At 43.0% G+C, this 16,135-nt stretch overlaps 2 protein-coding genes across 2 annotated transcripts in view; one reads left to right on the top strand and one right to left on the bottom strand.

Moving 5' to 3' along the window:
* Positions 1–365: 365 nt before the first annotated feature.
* LOC142749390 (vimentin-like) lies at positions 366–7,604 on the bottom strand. The gene is made up of 3 exons (XM_075857360.1): positions 7,160–7,604; positions 2,641–3,303; positions 366–602 (listed from the first exon to the last, which is right to left on the bottom strand). The coding sequence occupies exons 1-3, from the start codon at positions 7,602–7,604 to the stop codon at positions 583–585; spliced, it is 1,128 nt and encodes a 375-aa protein (XP_075713475.1). The 3' UTR covers positions 366–582.
* A 1,398-nt stretch (positions 7,605–9,002) lies between these two features.
* Positions 9,003–16,135, top strand: part of SLC75A1 (solute carrier family 75 member 1) — a 38,861-nt gene continuing 31,728 nt past the window's right edge. The window contains exons 1-3 of the mRNA XM_075857348.1: positions 9,003–9,073; positions 12,812–12,997; positions 14,395–14,491. Of these exons, the coding sequence (XP_075713463.1) occupies positions 12,842–12,997; positions 14,395–14,491 (253 nt within the window). The 5' untranslated portion in view covers positions 9,003–9,073; positions 12,812–12,841. The remainder of the gene's footprint in view (positions 9,074–12,811; positions 12,998–14,394; positions 14,492–16,135) is intronic.

The following is a 16,135-nucleotide window of genomic DNA, read 5'->3' as shown; positions in this document are numbered from 1 at the left end:
AGACCTATAAGGCCTTCCTTTATATATTCTGTTTAGTTTCCAGTCCTGGGTTTTGTCTTGCATACATGCAATATTCTTCAGAAAAATCTGCACTGTGTGAACAAGGCCTAAACATGCTTTGAGATTTCTCAGCAATAATGTATCCAGCAGGTAAATGCTTCACACAACATGGGTTCATGAATATTCTGATCTACTATGAAGACCTTTCTACAAATGTACCATCCGTTTCTATGATCTGTACGGGGGATGGGAAATGTTTCCAAAGAAAGTCATACTCTCAGAGTAAGTGCATTCATGCATACGGAAGTCACAGTGACTATTTTTCGGCTTTGCACACTATACTAGTTTATTCATAGTCCATTCCTGTTTTCATACTTGATGCAAAGAAGAAATAAATATAATCATTGCAGTAATAGAATTTGTAATTTCCCTTTAACACTGAATAAACATGCAACTTGCTAAACTGTAATAGAGGCGAAAAGCAATGAGGCTACAGAGGTTATATTGAGACAGCGACGCGTTTCTTCCGACGTGATGTACGGATGGTTATCTGCATGCTCTCCGCTTCTGTTATCTCCCGTTTTATGACTTGTCACCTCGAGCTTGAAGGGGAAAACAAAGAAAAACTGTGTTACGTGCCAGGGATAAACATGGGTAAGGTTGTATTCGCAGTGCAAGTGGGAGCAATATATTGGGAGAAAGCACATAGGCCCCCACATTAAAGAACACACCCTCGTAGTCATATTTTTGTGGGGTGCGTCTATAGTCAACAACACTATTCCATACAGTTGGTAGACCGAAGTAAAACTCCCGGACAGACTCAAAGGACAGGTTTATGGCGTCCGTCAGGTGAATGGGGTCCTATGTATATGGTCTGTGTTTGTGCCAGAACCTTTCCTGTTGCATATGCTGATCGTAGACTGCGAACTGTGAATACACCCTAAGGCTATGTTCACACAGGCTATTTTCAGTAGTTTTTCGGGCCAAAAACGGCTGAAAAATGGGAAGCAGAACGCCTACAAGCATCCGCCCATTGATTTCAATTGGAAATACGGCGTTCTGTTACGACGGGGCGGTTTTTTACGCCTCATTTTCAAATAACGGTGCTTAAAAACATGCCCCGTAAAAAGAAGTGCAAGTCACTTCTTGAGCTGTTTTTAGAGCCATTTTTCATTCTCAATAGAAAAACAGCTCCAAAAATGGCCATGAAAAACGCTAGTTTGATTAAAAAACAGCTGAAAATCAGGAGCTGTTTTCGCTTCAAAACAGCTCTGTATTTTCAGCCGTATTTTGTTAACCGTGTGAATATATCCTCATAAATAAGGGAATAAGATGCAATTCCTTATTAAGTTCTCATTGGTGGCAACTATCTCCAGCAGCAAGAAGCCTGCGACCGAGAGGAGGCCATTTCCCTGTAGTTGCTGCCAAAACCAAGCTACAGGCTACTTCTGTTTCCTTAACCAGTCTCAATACAGATGGGGTTGTCTAGTCCTTAAAAATTGATGGCGAATACCCAGGATAGGCCATCAATGTCTGATCGGTCGGGGTCTGTTTTGAAGGGGCAGCAGCGCTGGTACATCCTTTCCTTATCTGCTGACGCACTTGTGGTGGATCACAGTACTACAGCCTTCTCCCATCGAAGTGAATAGATGGCTGTAATATTGTGAACCAACATTGCAAGTGTGTCGGCGATTCACCATACAAGCAGATAAGCAATGAAGGAGAAGCAGCGCTCGTACAAGTGCTGCAGTCCCTTCAAAACAGCTGATCAGTGGGGGTGCCGGGAGTCTGACCCTGACCAATCAGATATTGATGGCCTATCCTGGGGATAGACCATCATTTTTTAGGGACTGGACAACCCCTTTAAAGCCATCTATCGTTTGCAAATGTGCTGTCATGTACTGTGTTAGTCTATAGTTGTGAGGGACAGGGAACCATGCTCTTTAGCAATGAGATCATTATAGTAGATTATTTTATGGGATGGTACTATTCATAGTAATTAGTAGTAAGGCCTGTTTCACAGAGCCAAAATATGGCCGGAGCACCCCCTCCCCCTCTGTGGGGTTGTACTCAATCGAACGTCGATCACCATAAAACTCTATGGTCCGCTGGGTTCAGTTAAACCATAGAGAGTCTGGGTCTTGTGGCCATAATATAGCAGTGTGAAATAGGGCTAATATAATGTTTTCCAACCAGGGTTCTCTAAAATCTGGTCATTAGTTCCTCAGAAGACAACAGCAGCAAGGGCTATTACTTTTTACCGTCTTCCTATAGATGCTTGGCATGGCAGCAGGCAAAGCAGTCAACAAATTCAGGCGAGAATGTAGAATTAAAGAATTTTTTACCTGCCCTTACACTGTGTTTTGGAGGTAGTGATGGGGTTACACAGGAGTGGGGAAAAAATTCAGGGATTTGACAAGTTTGGGAATTACGACCTAATAAAATATTCTCCGGAGACAAAACTAGTTCATTAGGTTAGACCAAGATGGTCTCGTAGAACCCAATGGCTATACCTCATAGTCAATGAAAGTACTTGAATGTCCACAAAATCTACTTGTCCTATCATATATTGTTATATTAGTCTACTTTCTACTATTTTTAGTTTAGTTGACTGATGTGTTAAGCTGGCATAGCTGATACCTTCGTCGTCTTTGATACCAAGCCTTTCCTCTTCTCCTTCCAGCAATGTCCTGTACACTGCAATTTCCGCATCTAGCTTGAGCTTGATGTTCAGCAGGTCTTGGTAATCCTGCAAATATCGTGACAAATCTGCTTTTGTTGTTAGGAGACGATCTTCCAGCTGAGCAATGATATCCTGAAGTCCAGCGACTTCCTCTGAGTGGTTTTCCTTCATATCTGCCAGCTGCTTCTCCAAGGCTTCATTTCGGGCCCTCAAGGCATCGATTTGACTCTGTAGGTCAGATACCTGGGAACTATATTTACTGATATCTTCCCTGATGTTCCTCATCTTCTCCTCATTCTTGACCACTTGTCCTTTCACTGTATTGAGCTTGGTCTTGTACCACTTCTCTGCCTCTTGAATGTTTTTGGAGGCTGCTTGTTCGATCTGAACTCGTAAGGCTCTTAATGCTGCTAATAGGTCAGGTCGAGAACTCTCCATCTCCACGTTCACCTTCGACTCTTGTATTTGCTTTAGTAAGTCCGCCACTTCTTCATCATGGAGTTTTTTGAGGAACTCAATCTCATCCACTAGTTGTTCCACTCTTCTCTCCAGCTCCAACTTTTGCACTGTGGCATCATCCACGTCTTGCCGAAACTCTATTAATATTCTTTCTGCTTCCTCTGTTAAAACAAATGGAAAAGGCATGCTTCATTTTTTATCATCGTAAAATCTTTCCATCAATTTGTGACATATGGATACATAAAGAAGATATCTATATTAGTCTAATTTAGCCGTTTGTAAATCCAAAATATTTCCGACAAAGCCCACTCACATTCAAAAGCGAGACTTCAACCTTACGTCTTATTCACATGGCCGAACCGTGTGCACAGAGCCTGTAAGGAGCCATACAGCACAATGCTTCCAGGGGAGAATACTTCCATAGTACAGCATCCAATGGACAAATCACAATTATTTTTGTATGCAACAGAAAAATATCCGTCCATATGAGATCAAAGTCATACGAGGTGCAGTAGGGCTTAATAGACTTCTATGGGTGCCTTGTTACAGTTCTGTAAAACTCAGAGGATCTTCAGAGCTATTAGTGTGAAGTAACACGCGGCAGATTTTGTTTTTGCAGAAATTTTCTGCGATTTAAAAACTGTTTAGTTTATCTAAATGCAGAACTCCATGTACCTGCTGCAGAAACAACCACATTCCGATGAATGGAACTGGTTTTTAGTCGCAGAAAATATTGGCAACAAAATCTGCCGTGTGTGTCTGCACCCTAATACACCCAAATACATGGCCATTCATGGTTCTGTAGTAATTTAAAATTGCAGGCTGGAAAACTACTCAAAGACTCCAACCAGATCTGACTTTCCATTTTGTTCCCAGTCTCTGTCAGTAGTACAGACCTCTTTAAACAAGGACATCTGTGTGATGCAGCTAAACTAGTATAGCTGTACCCACCAAATGTACCCCGGAAGGGTTTATCATCTGTGGTTCTACATGAGGGTTACTTCAAAAGTCCGGTCCAGTGCATGCACTACTGATGGAAGATAATGTGGGGTTAATTGTAATTATCTCCTAAATGTATGGTCATATCTTTCAACATTCCAAAATTAAAAATAGTCACCCCCTCCGCACTTGACATAGGTGAAGAGTTTTAATTTGCCCCTTTTTGAGTGCACCCATAAGTGAGCAAGCCGCAGTGCTTACAAAATAGTTGTATGGTTCTATAATGCAGCTCCCGTAGACTGCTATGGGCCATACTGTACCTCTCCAATTTTAAATAAAGGCACAAAATTGTGGTATGTGCCAAGAAATGCTACGATTCGAAGGTATTTACCTTAGAAGCATTGGAGGCAAACGGAGTACCAATACACCCGTATTATGCAACTGAAGGGCTCTATCTGCCACCCTCCATGGGCCTTAACAATGCCCCCTAAGCGCCAGCCTAAGCTACCATATGTTTAAGCTACGATCACCATAGGAGCTAGCTAATCTTCCTATATAGTGCCCATACGAATGCCAGCAACAGTGGCATTCTGATAAGTACAGTAATGATTGTCTAAATTTAAGAAAGTGGTAAAATCGGTGCCGTTAGTTACGAGACGTATAGACCGCTCAAAATGATCACCGTGCCTCCCAACTAGGTACACTGGTCAGGGTCTGTATGTTACTTTGTAATAAAAACAGTATTCCCTCATTATAAGAATACTAAGGCCTCCTCCATACCCAGTGTTTTTTTGGGGGTCGTCTGAAGGCAGCTCCTGTTTTAATAATTGGGGACAATAATTCGGAGTTTACTGGTCTTTTATATATAAAACATCACAAGACACACACCGGATAATGTAATTACCAGGCTCCTGACAACCGTAAATAATCATGTTCTGCTCTCTTTATCCTTTAATAATTGGCTACGCATAGGCGCGCCTGTGAATGCTGGTTTATAATGCCACAAGATAGTCCATCTCTCCCTTTAGGATTTGTTATAAAAGTAATACAAATATGTGTATTTTTTTGCTCTGTAACTGCTGTAAACTGATTAAAAAGCTGATGACAAATAGAAGTTAGTTGTTCAATTCGTCACCCGTTGACATCAATGATAGAGAATAAGATAAGAAAACACCATGGCGGAACTGGTAAAAACTGATGCAAATGTAAAGGGGTATTCTGACTATCAACGATTATGATATACCACCTTTGCAAGACCCACTTGTCAGTAACAAGCTTGGCTGTTTCTGTAGCTCCCATAGACTACAACTCAGAGTGCCACGCATATCCGCAGCCGGCTCTTCCCTTCTCCTATATGCATGTACATAATGCACCAGAGGTGAGACCACGACCAGTCTTAGTTGGTTTGTGCCATGTGTAATACCTTTCATTAATGCCCCCTTATCGTGTATCATATAGTGCCCAAATAAAACAAAAATACAGTGCCCATATAACTCTGCCAGCCTGTTGCCTAAATAATACCATCCATTCAGTGTGATAACACACGTTCCCTGGGCGGAAAAAGCTTTCGATGTATACATTAAACGTATGCCTAACAGTGGCACCTGTCACCAAAGACTTTAATGGTATCCATTAAACACATAAGTTGAGAACTGGAGTCATGAAAGTTCATGACGTATCCGTTAAACATATACCATTATGGTATATGGGTGAATGATCGCACTATTATGCAGTCGTTTAGCGTATCCATCAGCCATAGACTATAATAGTATCTGTTTAATGTATACGTCATAGCTATTAAAAAGCCCATGACATATATTGTTAATCGTATGCCTGTGACGTATGGCATGCAGTGGCAAACGTCACCCGTAGGCTCCCATTTTAAAAAGACATATACCGTACTGGTATATATTTTTTTGCAGTATCCGGCAGGATGTTATAGCATTGTCTAATATGCTATTCCAACCAATCCCCCCAAAAATAAAGTATACTCACCAGTATACTCATACCAGCCCAGCGGAGGCCAAAAGAATGCACTTTTGGCCTCCGTCAGAATAATGGAGCCCTCAAGAAAGGTGTAACTGCAAAAACTATCCTCCCTATAATGTGGCATTTATAATACTGGTGACATTTTATGTGCAGGCCTTTGTGGTCCCATCACAGAGCAGAGCTTGGGGGCAACTACTACCTCTGCGCCCCCTACAGCTATGTCAATGGATCTCATGAACAGGTTATTAAAACCTAAAAATCCCCTTGATAACAGACCAGTTGGACAAAAAGGGGACAACCATTGATCTGTGCTCAAAGCACGCACACCTGTTCTCCTGTATTGGAATCAATAGGAAATGTGGAGATTGAATGTAGTGACGCTGTAAAGCATAACCCCCTAGAATTTGTAGATCTTAAAGAGAACCTTTCACCTGCCCATGCATGTGCATCTGAGTGCAGCATGTAATGGGCAGGGCACCTTACATTTTTTCCTACCCTCCTCCATTATGCTGTTAGATTTGGCGCCTGTTATTTAAAAAAAACCTGCACTGTCAATGGGGCGTAATTGGCAAGGGGGCATGTAACATCGCTGTGACAGTGTCCAATCAGCTACGGACAGTGTCAAAGCAAGAGCTGGAGAGGAGAGAGTGTGCGCAAGCTCTCACTCACTCTTCAGCTCTTACACACACTGTCTTGTCGTCCTTGTCTGCCAAGAGCTAAAGAGTGAGGGCGTGTGCGCGTGGGCGCGCCCGCGCACACACACACTCTCCTCTCTCCAGCTCTTGTCTGTAGCTGATTGGACAGTGCCACAGCGATGTTACACACCCCCTTGCCAGTACACGTCCCATTGACAGTTCAGGGGGTTATTTAAATATCGGGTGCCAAATATAATGCCACTGATATCTAAATAACGGGTGAGGATAGGAAAACAATGTAATGGTTTGTGCAGCCCTCCCTATTACATGCTGCACATGTATGGGCAGGTGAAAGGTTCTCTTTAAAGAGGAATTTATTAGCATTTAAAAAAAATAAAAAATAAATTATTTTAGAAGACTGACAACACACCCGTTTATTCGATGATGTCCTTACCTTTTAAGGCCAACTCCTCATCACATTTAGCATTCCAGATTTCTATTTCCTCCTCCAGATTACCCCGCTCAATGTCAGCCGCACCTTTTTCTTTGGTTAACTTCTCAATTAATTCCTTAAGCTCTTTGAACTGTTTCTCGTATTCATCAGAAATGCCAGGTCCCCTTTCCTTCAGACGCTTGGTCAGCTCCTCCACTTCATCACATAAAGCCTTATTCTTCTGTTCCAACGATCGGACCTTGTCAATGTAGCCTGAAAACCGATTGTTCAACTCCTGGAGCTCTTCTTTTTCGTTAGGGCGGTGGATGTAGACCTTTGTGGTGGCCTCTCTTGGAGTTCCCTGGAGCCCATCCCTAGCAATAGAGTTGGATGCGACAGCAGAACCCCGAGTCCTATTGGATTCATTGACAGTCAGGGTCTTCTGAGAAAAAGATGAGCTCTTCATTTTAAGTCTTGTCTTCAACCTTCGCTTTGGGAAGTAGAATGACATCTCCGGACAAACTTATATATGGAGTTCTGGAATTTGACATATAGACTGCAACTGTACGTATATAACGTATGGGCTCAATTAACAGGATACCAAACCGTATGTGCTGGCAGGGATGGAATCACCGTTAATCACATTCTCTAAGTTTTGCACGCGAGTGCAACATAACTAATGTTATAGAGATGTCGGGTGAGATCACATCAACTGTAACACAACACAAAACTTTTACCCAACGATAAACTTGGTGTCTCCCAACAATTTATAAGAGCTTCCAACGAAAGTGTAAGTGTTTTCTCAAAGGGAAACTTGAGCTTCCCATATTCACCGGGCAGTCCTTCACCCCAATGCTATGTTCACACGCTAAACTAAAAACGGCTGTAAAATACGGAGCTGTTTTCAAGGGAAACAACCCCTGATTTTCAGAAGTTTTTTAAGCAACTTGCGTTTTTTACGGCCGTTTTTCTATTGAATCAATGAAAACCGGCTCCAAAAAGATCTCAAGAAGTGACATGAACTTCTTTTTTTAAAAACGGACGTGTAAAAAACGCCCCGTGGGAACAGAACATTGTTTTCCCAATTGAAATCAATGGGCAGATGTTTGTAGGCATTCAGCTCCCGCATTTCTAGCTGTTTTTCGGGGCGTTTACGGCCCGAAAAACCGCTGAAAATAGACTGTGTGAACATACCCTTAGGTGGAGTACACACACACGCACGCACGCACGCACACTTTTATTTCAGCATTCATGAAAAAACCGCCATGTATCAAACTTTTTTTTAGGGCATTTTCTACATGCGTTCTTATGGGGTTTTGTTTTTTTAATTATTTTGTACATGTGTTTTTTGACGTTCTATAGAGAAGTCTATGGGGAAAAAATTAATTTAAGAGAATTATGAGGTTCCCATATTCACTGGGGAGTCCTTCAGACACTATGGTCTACTTAACACCGACACTTTTTTTCCTGTGTTTTGAAACTCATGTAGACGCCATGTGTTCGAAGCGGTTTTTTTTTCTGACTTTTTTTTACATGCGTTTTAGAAGCGTTTTTTTTACATTTTGTTTAAATTAAGTGTCATTTTGTACATGTGGTTTTCCTAGTGTTTTTGAAGTTCTACAGAGATAGCCATAATACAAATCTTAAAATGCGGCTACATTTCAACCGTCTGAATAAGGTCTAAGGACATGTTCACAAAAATCTAATACGTTGTGGGGTTTTTTCCATGTCGTAACGTTTACATTTTTTTTTACGAAACATGAGACATTGTTAATTTTCTGAAGTTTGGAGACAGGATTTAGTGCAGGGAAATGTGATGCTGTGGGAGGAGGAGGAAGAGAAGAAGGGAGGGTCAGGGCTGGCAGCAGGAGGGGACGGCGAGGAAGGAGTGCTCAGCACTGTACACTGTACCGGTGAGACTACAGGAAGACAAGGGTAAGGAGGCTCAATGAGACAGCGCACAATAATAATGTATATATAATACACTATCCCCCTCACAGAGCGGACGTGTATACTGCAGGGTGGTGAGAACAGCAGATAGGAAGACTAAGGGAGGAGGGGTGCTGAGATGATGGAGGAAGAAGCTACAGGTAGAGGGGATAATAAGGGAAGCTATGTAATCCTAGCCTGAGGAGAAGAAGAGGAGCAGCGCTGTATGCTGGACAACAGTCCCAGTCAGCGTGTAAAGAGTTAAACCTAGGGGGATGATTGGCAGGAAGTTCAATGAAAACTTTTTACTTCTTGTAGGTGGAGTAAGGCCAGGGCTGCACCTAGACTTTTTGTAGTGCTGTTTTTTGTTTTTTTCTTACTATTGATTACAGCTGGGTTGCATGCAATCTTGTGGACTGCAGCTGTCTTTCAAGAGTTAAAAGTCTAGGTGTAGCCCTGGCCTAACATCACGTTCAGTAACCAAGGGGTTAAAAAAAGCTATAGGTGGTGGTCAATTAATTAAGCTAGGGCTATGGTTGACTAGAGTCACAAAATGATTTGTTACCCCAAATCACATGATGTGACAAGATGAACGATCCAGGCGATTTTTGCATCGGAATCGGTTCTCGCTGCATATTCTTCTGATCTTGGAAAAAATCACATTATATTATAACTCGGTGCTGGAAACGAGTGCCGTATTTTCCGGATTATCGGATGCTGGATTAAAGTAATTTATGTGCCCGTATAATAGCTACTCCTGCAGTGCGTATGCCAAAATCAGACTCTTCTGTCATACGTCCGGTCTATAGAAGTCTATGGATAAACTCGCCTTGTACATCTGGAGCATTTCAGGCATAGTGTGACCTTTTTACATTTTCACTCATTATTAATGATTGTGCTCCCCGAGAGGTTGTCCTGCCCATTAATCCCATTGCAAACAGTTTAGATTTGAACAAATTAAACAAAATCCCACACAGGAAGGTAAAACAATAACATGGAGACTGAATCATCCGACCACGACGTCTTCTGTGATCTCAAGTTTTCTGTATCAGGTGTTCACGTCTAAACTTAAGAAATAAATTCTGTTAGGAGGTAGATGTGAAGCCCCACACCTCTCGCTCACCCCTGTTTGACCATACTGACTTACATTACAGGAACTGCTGACTCCAGCAGTGCCCCCACAGTAGGACCACATAGTCCCTAGACAATGGTGCCACCTTTTAAAGTTTCCTTATTTAATTCAGCAATGTGTTAAAGTGGACAAAAACAGTGGCAGTTTCACTGATCCATTACATTGGCAGTCACACTGTCCCAATGAGATACGGCAACAGTGCCCACATAACCGTGGCAGTCTAAGTACCTCATAACTGTCACAGTACCTCATAACAGTAGAAGTCACAGTACACCCATTACAGTAGCAGTGCCTCGTAGCAGTAGAAATCACAATACCCCATAACCGTAGCAGTCGCAGTGCCCCATAACAGTGGCAGGACCAGTTCCTTATAAGGGTATGTTCACACGGCCAAATTTCAGACGTATACGAGGCGTATTATGCCTCGTTTTACGTCTGAAAATATGGCTACAATACGTCGGCAAACATCTGCCCATTCATTTGAATGGGTTTGCCGACGTACTGTGCAGACGACCTGTTATTTACGCGTCGTCGTTTGACAGCTGTCAAACGACGACTCGTAAAAATACAGCCTCGTCAAAAGAAGTGCAGGACACTTCTTTCAGACGTTTTTGGAGCTGTTTTCTCATAGACTCCAATGAAAACAGCTCCAAAAACGAGTTGGTAAAAAAATGAGTTGGTAAAAATGCGAGTTGGTAAAAAACGTCTGAAAAGCAGGGTCTGTTTTCCCTTGAAAACAGCTCTGGATTTTCAGACGTTTTGGTTGACTACGTGTGAACATACCCTAACCGTGGCAGTTGCAAAGCCCCCATATCAGTGTCAATCCCAAGGCCCCATAAAGCTTAGTTGTTGTTTTTTTTTAGTCAAAACCAGATGTGGATGCTAAATGGAGACGTATAAGGCAGGGTTCCCACGTAAACGCTGTGGAGTATCCGCAACAGAATTCTGTGGGGAAATTCTGCTGAATTTACAGCAAAGTGAATGAGATTTAGCTCACGCTGCGGAAGAAAGCGCCCTAAAGTCTGCAGGTGACTTTCAATGCTGCGTGTTCTGTGCGGAGGTTCTAGGTGTTCTGTGCGGAGGTTCTAGGTGTTCTGTGCGGAGGTTCTAGGTGTTCTGTGCGGAGGTTCTGCGCGTTCTGTGCGGAGGTTCTGCGCGTTCTGTGCGGAAGTTCTGCGCCGAGGTCCGGCGCGTTCTGTGCCGAGGTCCGGCGCGTTCTGTGCCGAGGTCCGGCGCGTTCTGTGCCGAGGTCTGGCGCGTTCTGTGCCGAGGTCTGGCGCGTTCTGTGCCGAGGTCCGGCGCGTTCTGTGCCGAGGTTCTGCTCGTTCTGTGTGGAGGTTCTGTTGTTTGGCCCATAGACTTGAATGGGGAGCATAACTTCTGCAACAAATGAGTTTTGTTGCAGTTTGTAGAGCGGAAACGCAGTAAAAACTGCTGGAAATCCGCAGGTGCACGTATACTTTGCTATAATCAGTGCTTGACACTAAGTCTGTAAGTAAAACCGCTGCGGAAAAATTGCAGCATCCTCGCAGATATGCGCAGCTAAAACGCACATTTGTTGCAGATTTCTGTGGCTGAATTACATGCAGGTTTTTTTTTAGATTCCGCTGCAGATTTTCTGTTGCAGAAATTCTACAGCATATCCTGTGTGCGGGAACATAGCCTAAAGGAAAATTTATATTCACTAACAAAGGATCTGGGATGTTGAAATCCAAAATGACCAGTCCTTGTACTGACAATATCTCTAATGGCGCACATTTCTTAATAATTATTAAAAGACCCCCAGAAGAAGCCAGAATTCAGACCGCAAACCAAACCCTTCTATTTACTTGCCGTTCCCATGTCCTCAGGGTGCGTTTACATGAGTTGTTTTTTGTAGCTATTTATTTTTTTTTTAAAAGATGGTTCCAAAAAACACTGGAAAAAAATGATAAAAAAAACACTCATGTAAATGTGCTCTTACACTGGCGGGCCCCGCAGCAGCTATAGCAGTGGTTACGCCACTGGACACAAGAAGCACCTGCCTATGGGTGGCACTGTTTGGCGAGGGAGTCTGTGGCTGGTGCTGTGGTCTTCATTCAATACTTTATTGCACTTTATGCAGCTCTATTTGTCGGCTTATTAATTGGAGCTTTCGACCCTGTAAAGATACACTAAGAAATGTTGGACCTAAAAACAATAAGGTGGAAATTCACTTAAAGTCCCTACTATTTCGTTATGTAACTTGCAGGCTCCTCTCAACTATTGCAAAAGTGACCTCCGCATCCCTTATTGCTGCACCAGTCTGTCTCTTGAAATGATGAATTTGTGAACTACTTGCAGTTTTAACACTGAGAATATTTTTGCATAATTCCAGCTCCTGTAACATTTATCTCCGTTTACAGGGCACAGCTTCCTCTTCGGGCAGTTTGACTATTTCATGCATTGCTTCCTGCTTAAAATACTGTAGCAACTTCTGGGTATTACATTATAATAACTGTGAGTTTCAGAGCAGCACCAGGAACGTCACCGTAACCTATAAAGTGCCCGGCCATGAGTCAGCACTATTTATCCGCCTACGAGGTGGGACCTTGAAGGAAGAAGCAGATCTCAGGAGTGTGCTTATTTTACAGGTGTCTGAGCACCGAAGAACAACCCAGGAGATGAGTGACCGGACGGCAAAGACCCCGCAAGGGCCCGAGCAAAGCACCCAGAGAGTCATCACTGTCGTCTTCTTGGCTCTGCTTATCGACCTTTTGGGTTTCACCCTTATCTTGCCGCTCTTGCCTTCCATATTGGATCATTACAGCAAGTCTAATGTAAGTATTTATGCAAATGTGCTACATATAATTAGCTCAAAGGGGTTACGTGGGGGCCAAAAATTATTAGCACTGTACTCGCTGCACTATGTGAATACACTTGCTAATATACTTTCCGATTTTTATAGCGCTGGCGGGGGTCCGGAAGTCTAGTTGCACAGTCTTTTCTGGTGATTGTACGACTCTTCGTCATGTGACCGACCTCGCTGTACTCCACGTACAAGCAGTAGTACATCGATTGTATAGAGTAGAGCGGGGCCAGTCACATGACGAAGAATCGTATCATCAAAGACGACACTAGACTTCCGGTCCCCCGACAGCGCTATAAAAATCTATGAAAATCTCAGAATCAGCGCAACGGGGACCGGAATGTATATTAGCGAGTGTTCTCACATACTGCAGTCAGAACACTGCTAATAATTTTTGGTCCCCACATAACCCCTTTAGAGGGGATGTCCGGTCTCAGCAACTGTATAATGCAAAGTTATATAATTTTCTGATATACATTCTGTAACAATTCCTCATGGATTTCAAGATCTCGGATAACTTGTTGTGACTGTAACAAGACATGCTGCTATGTGTCCGTCACACGACCAGGGCAATGACCGCTCCTATTGAATGACAGCAAGCATCGATCTTGAAAGACGTGAAGAATTGATACAGAGATTATATTGGAACGTTGTATAACTTTTCATTACACAATGAATATTCTTTATTTACTAAATATCTGAAAATACCCCTTTAACATATTGGCATTGAATTAATGTCTACAATTCAGGAGGGACAAGGGACAGCACTGATGCATGAGCCTATTGTCCCTCAGTGATGTCATTGTGTCCCTTGTCGGAAGTGGGTGAAGTCCATAAAGCCGCTATCTCTATTGCCAGGACGACTGTTTGGACTGTATTTGGGAAGTGAGAATAATACTATTGTATTCCTAGTCCTAAAATTATAATGATCCTACTTATACAAAGTCATAATTAGTATCTGTCTTTAGGATAGGGATATCTGATATCGGGGGTTTAATGTCGAATAATCATTGTCAGTTAGATATGCCATAAAACAGACCCCCCCCACGATGCGGAGAACAAGGTGCATGTGTGGTAAATCTCTATAGAAATGAATAGGACGTAAGGAAACAACCAAGCGCACGCACCCCTTCAAGTCCACGTCACACACCGTTGCTTGCGGTAGAATGCATTTGCCATCCGTGTGGTCGACCCGGGAGGAGAGGTGTAAAGTTATCCTATAAACTCCTCTTCCCTGTTGACTCCCAAAAAACAGATGTTAAATGCTCCACAATGGGAAGCAACCACCTAATATATAGCGTATATATAGTATCTGCGGTCATTATAGTTATATGAAATATACCCGTATCCTTGTTTCTTGTTCTCTAGGATGGACTTTATCAGACGTTGCAGCGCTCAGTGGACTGGTTTGCTGGAACAGTTGGGGTTCCCCAGGAGAGGAAATACAACAGCGTTCTGTTTGGAGGTGAGTTGTGGGATCGACCAAAGTTAATTGGACCCAATATCCATAAATCCCCCATTACTTTGTGATCGGTTTACCTGTGTAGGTAGTTCAATGTATAGTTCCAGTTTTCACATCACATAAAGGTCAATTTGTAAATATCTTAATATATTTCATGTCTGATCGTTTATTGAAATAAAACTTTTTATGACCATTTAAGTTTATTTCAATAAGTTTCTTTCTCCCTTGTTTTAACCTGTCCTTCCTTTAGCCCTAGTTTACCCTATTTATATGACATATGCAGTATAAGCAGTGACAGCATCTATGTAAACACCACAATGAAATGTGCAACTACACAGCCACTGGAGCAGCTTGTAGGCAGCTTATTGACACAGACACCTCATAAACTAGGAGGGATTTTATTGTAAGTAAAGATCAGTTCTCATGCTTCCCAGTAATACATACATTTCCTTGAATATTCTGCTTAGATTGCTTTTAGAGAAAGTTTACGTTTCCTCCTATAATTTACAATGTTGCCAGCTCGTGACATATGAGCGGTATGAGAAAATAAGACTTGGGTATAAACTCAGTTACTTGCAGATTTGATGTGATTCCTCACATTCTAGTTCAGGTATAAAAAAAATGATAATAAAGCCACTGTTCCGTGGTTGATGCTTACCTGCTAATTATGTTCTTCAAAGTTGACTGCTTTTTAGCTTAGTTGCATGAGAGCACAGCTACGCTCAGTGACTGTAGCATAGCTTGGATAAAACGGCAATCTCTGCACCTAGTCCTTGGTATCCAGTGGTTTCTGGTCCCTGTCCCAGGTGTCCAGTGGTTCAGATCCCTGTCCTAGGTGTCCAGTGGTTCAGATCCCTGTCCCAGGTGTCCAGTGGTTCAGATCCCAGTCCCAGGTGTCCAGTGGTTCAGATCCCAGTCCCAGTGGTTCAGATCCCAGTCCCAGGTGTCCAGTGGTTCAGATCCCAGTCCCAGGTGTCCAGTGGTTCAGATCCCAGTCCCAGGTGTCCAGTGGTTCAGATCCCAGTCCCAGGTGTCCAGTGGTTCAGATCCCAGTCCCAGGTGTCCAGTGGTTCAGATCCCAGTCCCAGGTGTCCAGTGGTTCAGATCCCAGTCCCAGGTGTCCAGTGGTTCAGATCCCAGTCCCAGGTGTCCAGTAGTTCAGGTCACAGTCCCAGGTGTCCAGTGGTTTCAGTTTTTAGTCCCTGGTGTCTAGTGGTCTAATGTCCTAATTCTTGGTGTCCTGTGGTTTCATGTCATAGTTCATGGGGTCGATTGGCTTTATGTTCCACTCCCTGGTGTACTGAGGCTTTATGTTCATGTTACTTGTGTACTGTGGTTTCATGTCCCTGGTGTCCAATGACTACTTGTCCCAGTCCCTGGTGTCAAGTGGTTTGAGGTCCCACTCGCTGATGTCCCACTCTCTGGTGTCCAGTGGTTTCAGGTCCTAACCCCTCGTGTCCAGTGTTTTCAGGTCTTAATCCCTGATGTCCAGTGGTTTCATATCCCAGCCGCTGATGTCCAGTGCATTCATGTCCCACTCCCTGGTGTCCAGTAGCTTTAGGTCCCAGTCCATGGTGTCCAGTGGTTTGATGTCCCACTCTCTGGTGTTCAGTGGTTTAGTGCTCCCAAAATTTATTTCCAGTTTTA

This window comes from Rhinoderma darwinii, chromosome 1 (genome assembly GCF_050947455.1).
Source record: "Rhinoderma darwinii isolate aRhiDar2 chromosome 1, aRhiDar2.hap1, whole genome shotgun sequence".
NCBI lineage: Eukaryota > Metazoa > Chordata > Amphibia > Anura > Rhinodermatidae > Rhinoderma > Rhinoderma darwinii.
The sequence above is the reverse complement of the archived record's forward strand: the minus strand, read 5'-3'. Positions and strand labels throughout refer to the sequence as shown.

Coding starts and splice junctions, on each gene's coding strand:
- LOC142749390 (XM_075857360.1), bottom strand. CDS start 7,604: ATGAAGAGCTCATCTTTTTCTCAGAAGACCCTGACTGTCAATGAATCC. Junction 3,304..7,159: donor TGAGGAGTTGGCCTTAAAAG/GTAAGGACATCA, acceptor TTGTTTTAACAG/AGGAAGCAGAAAGAATATTA. Junction 603..2,640: donor TGGTATCAAAGACGACGAAG/GTATCAGCTATG, acceptor TTCCCCTTCAAG/CTCGAGGTGACAAGTCATAA.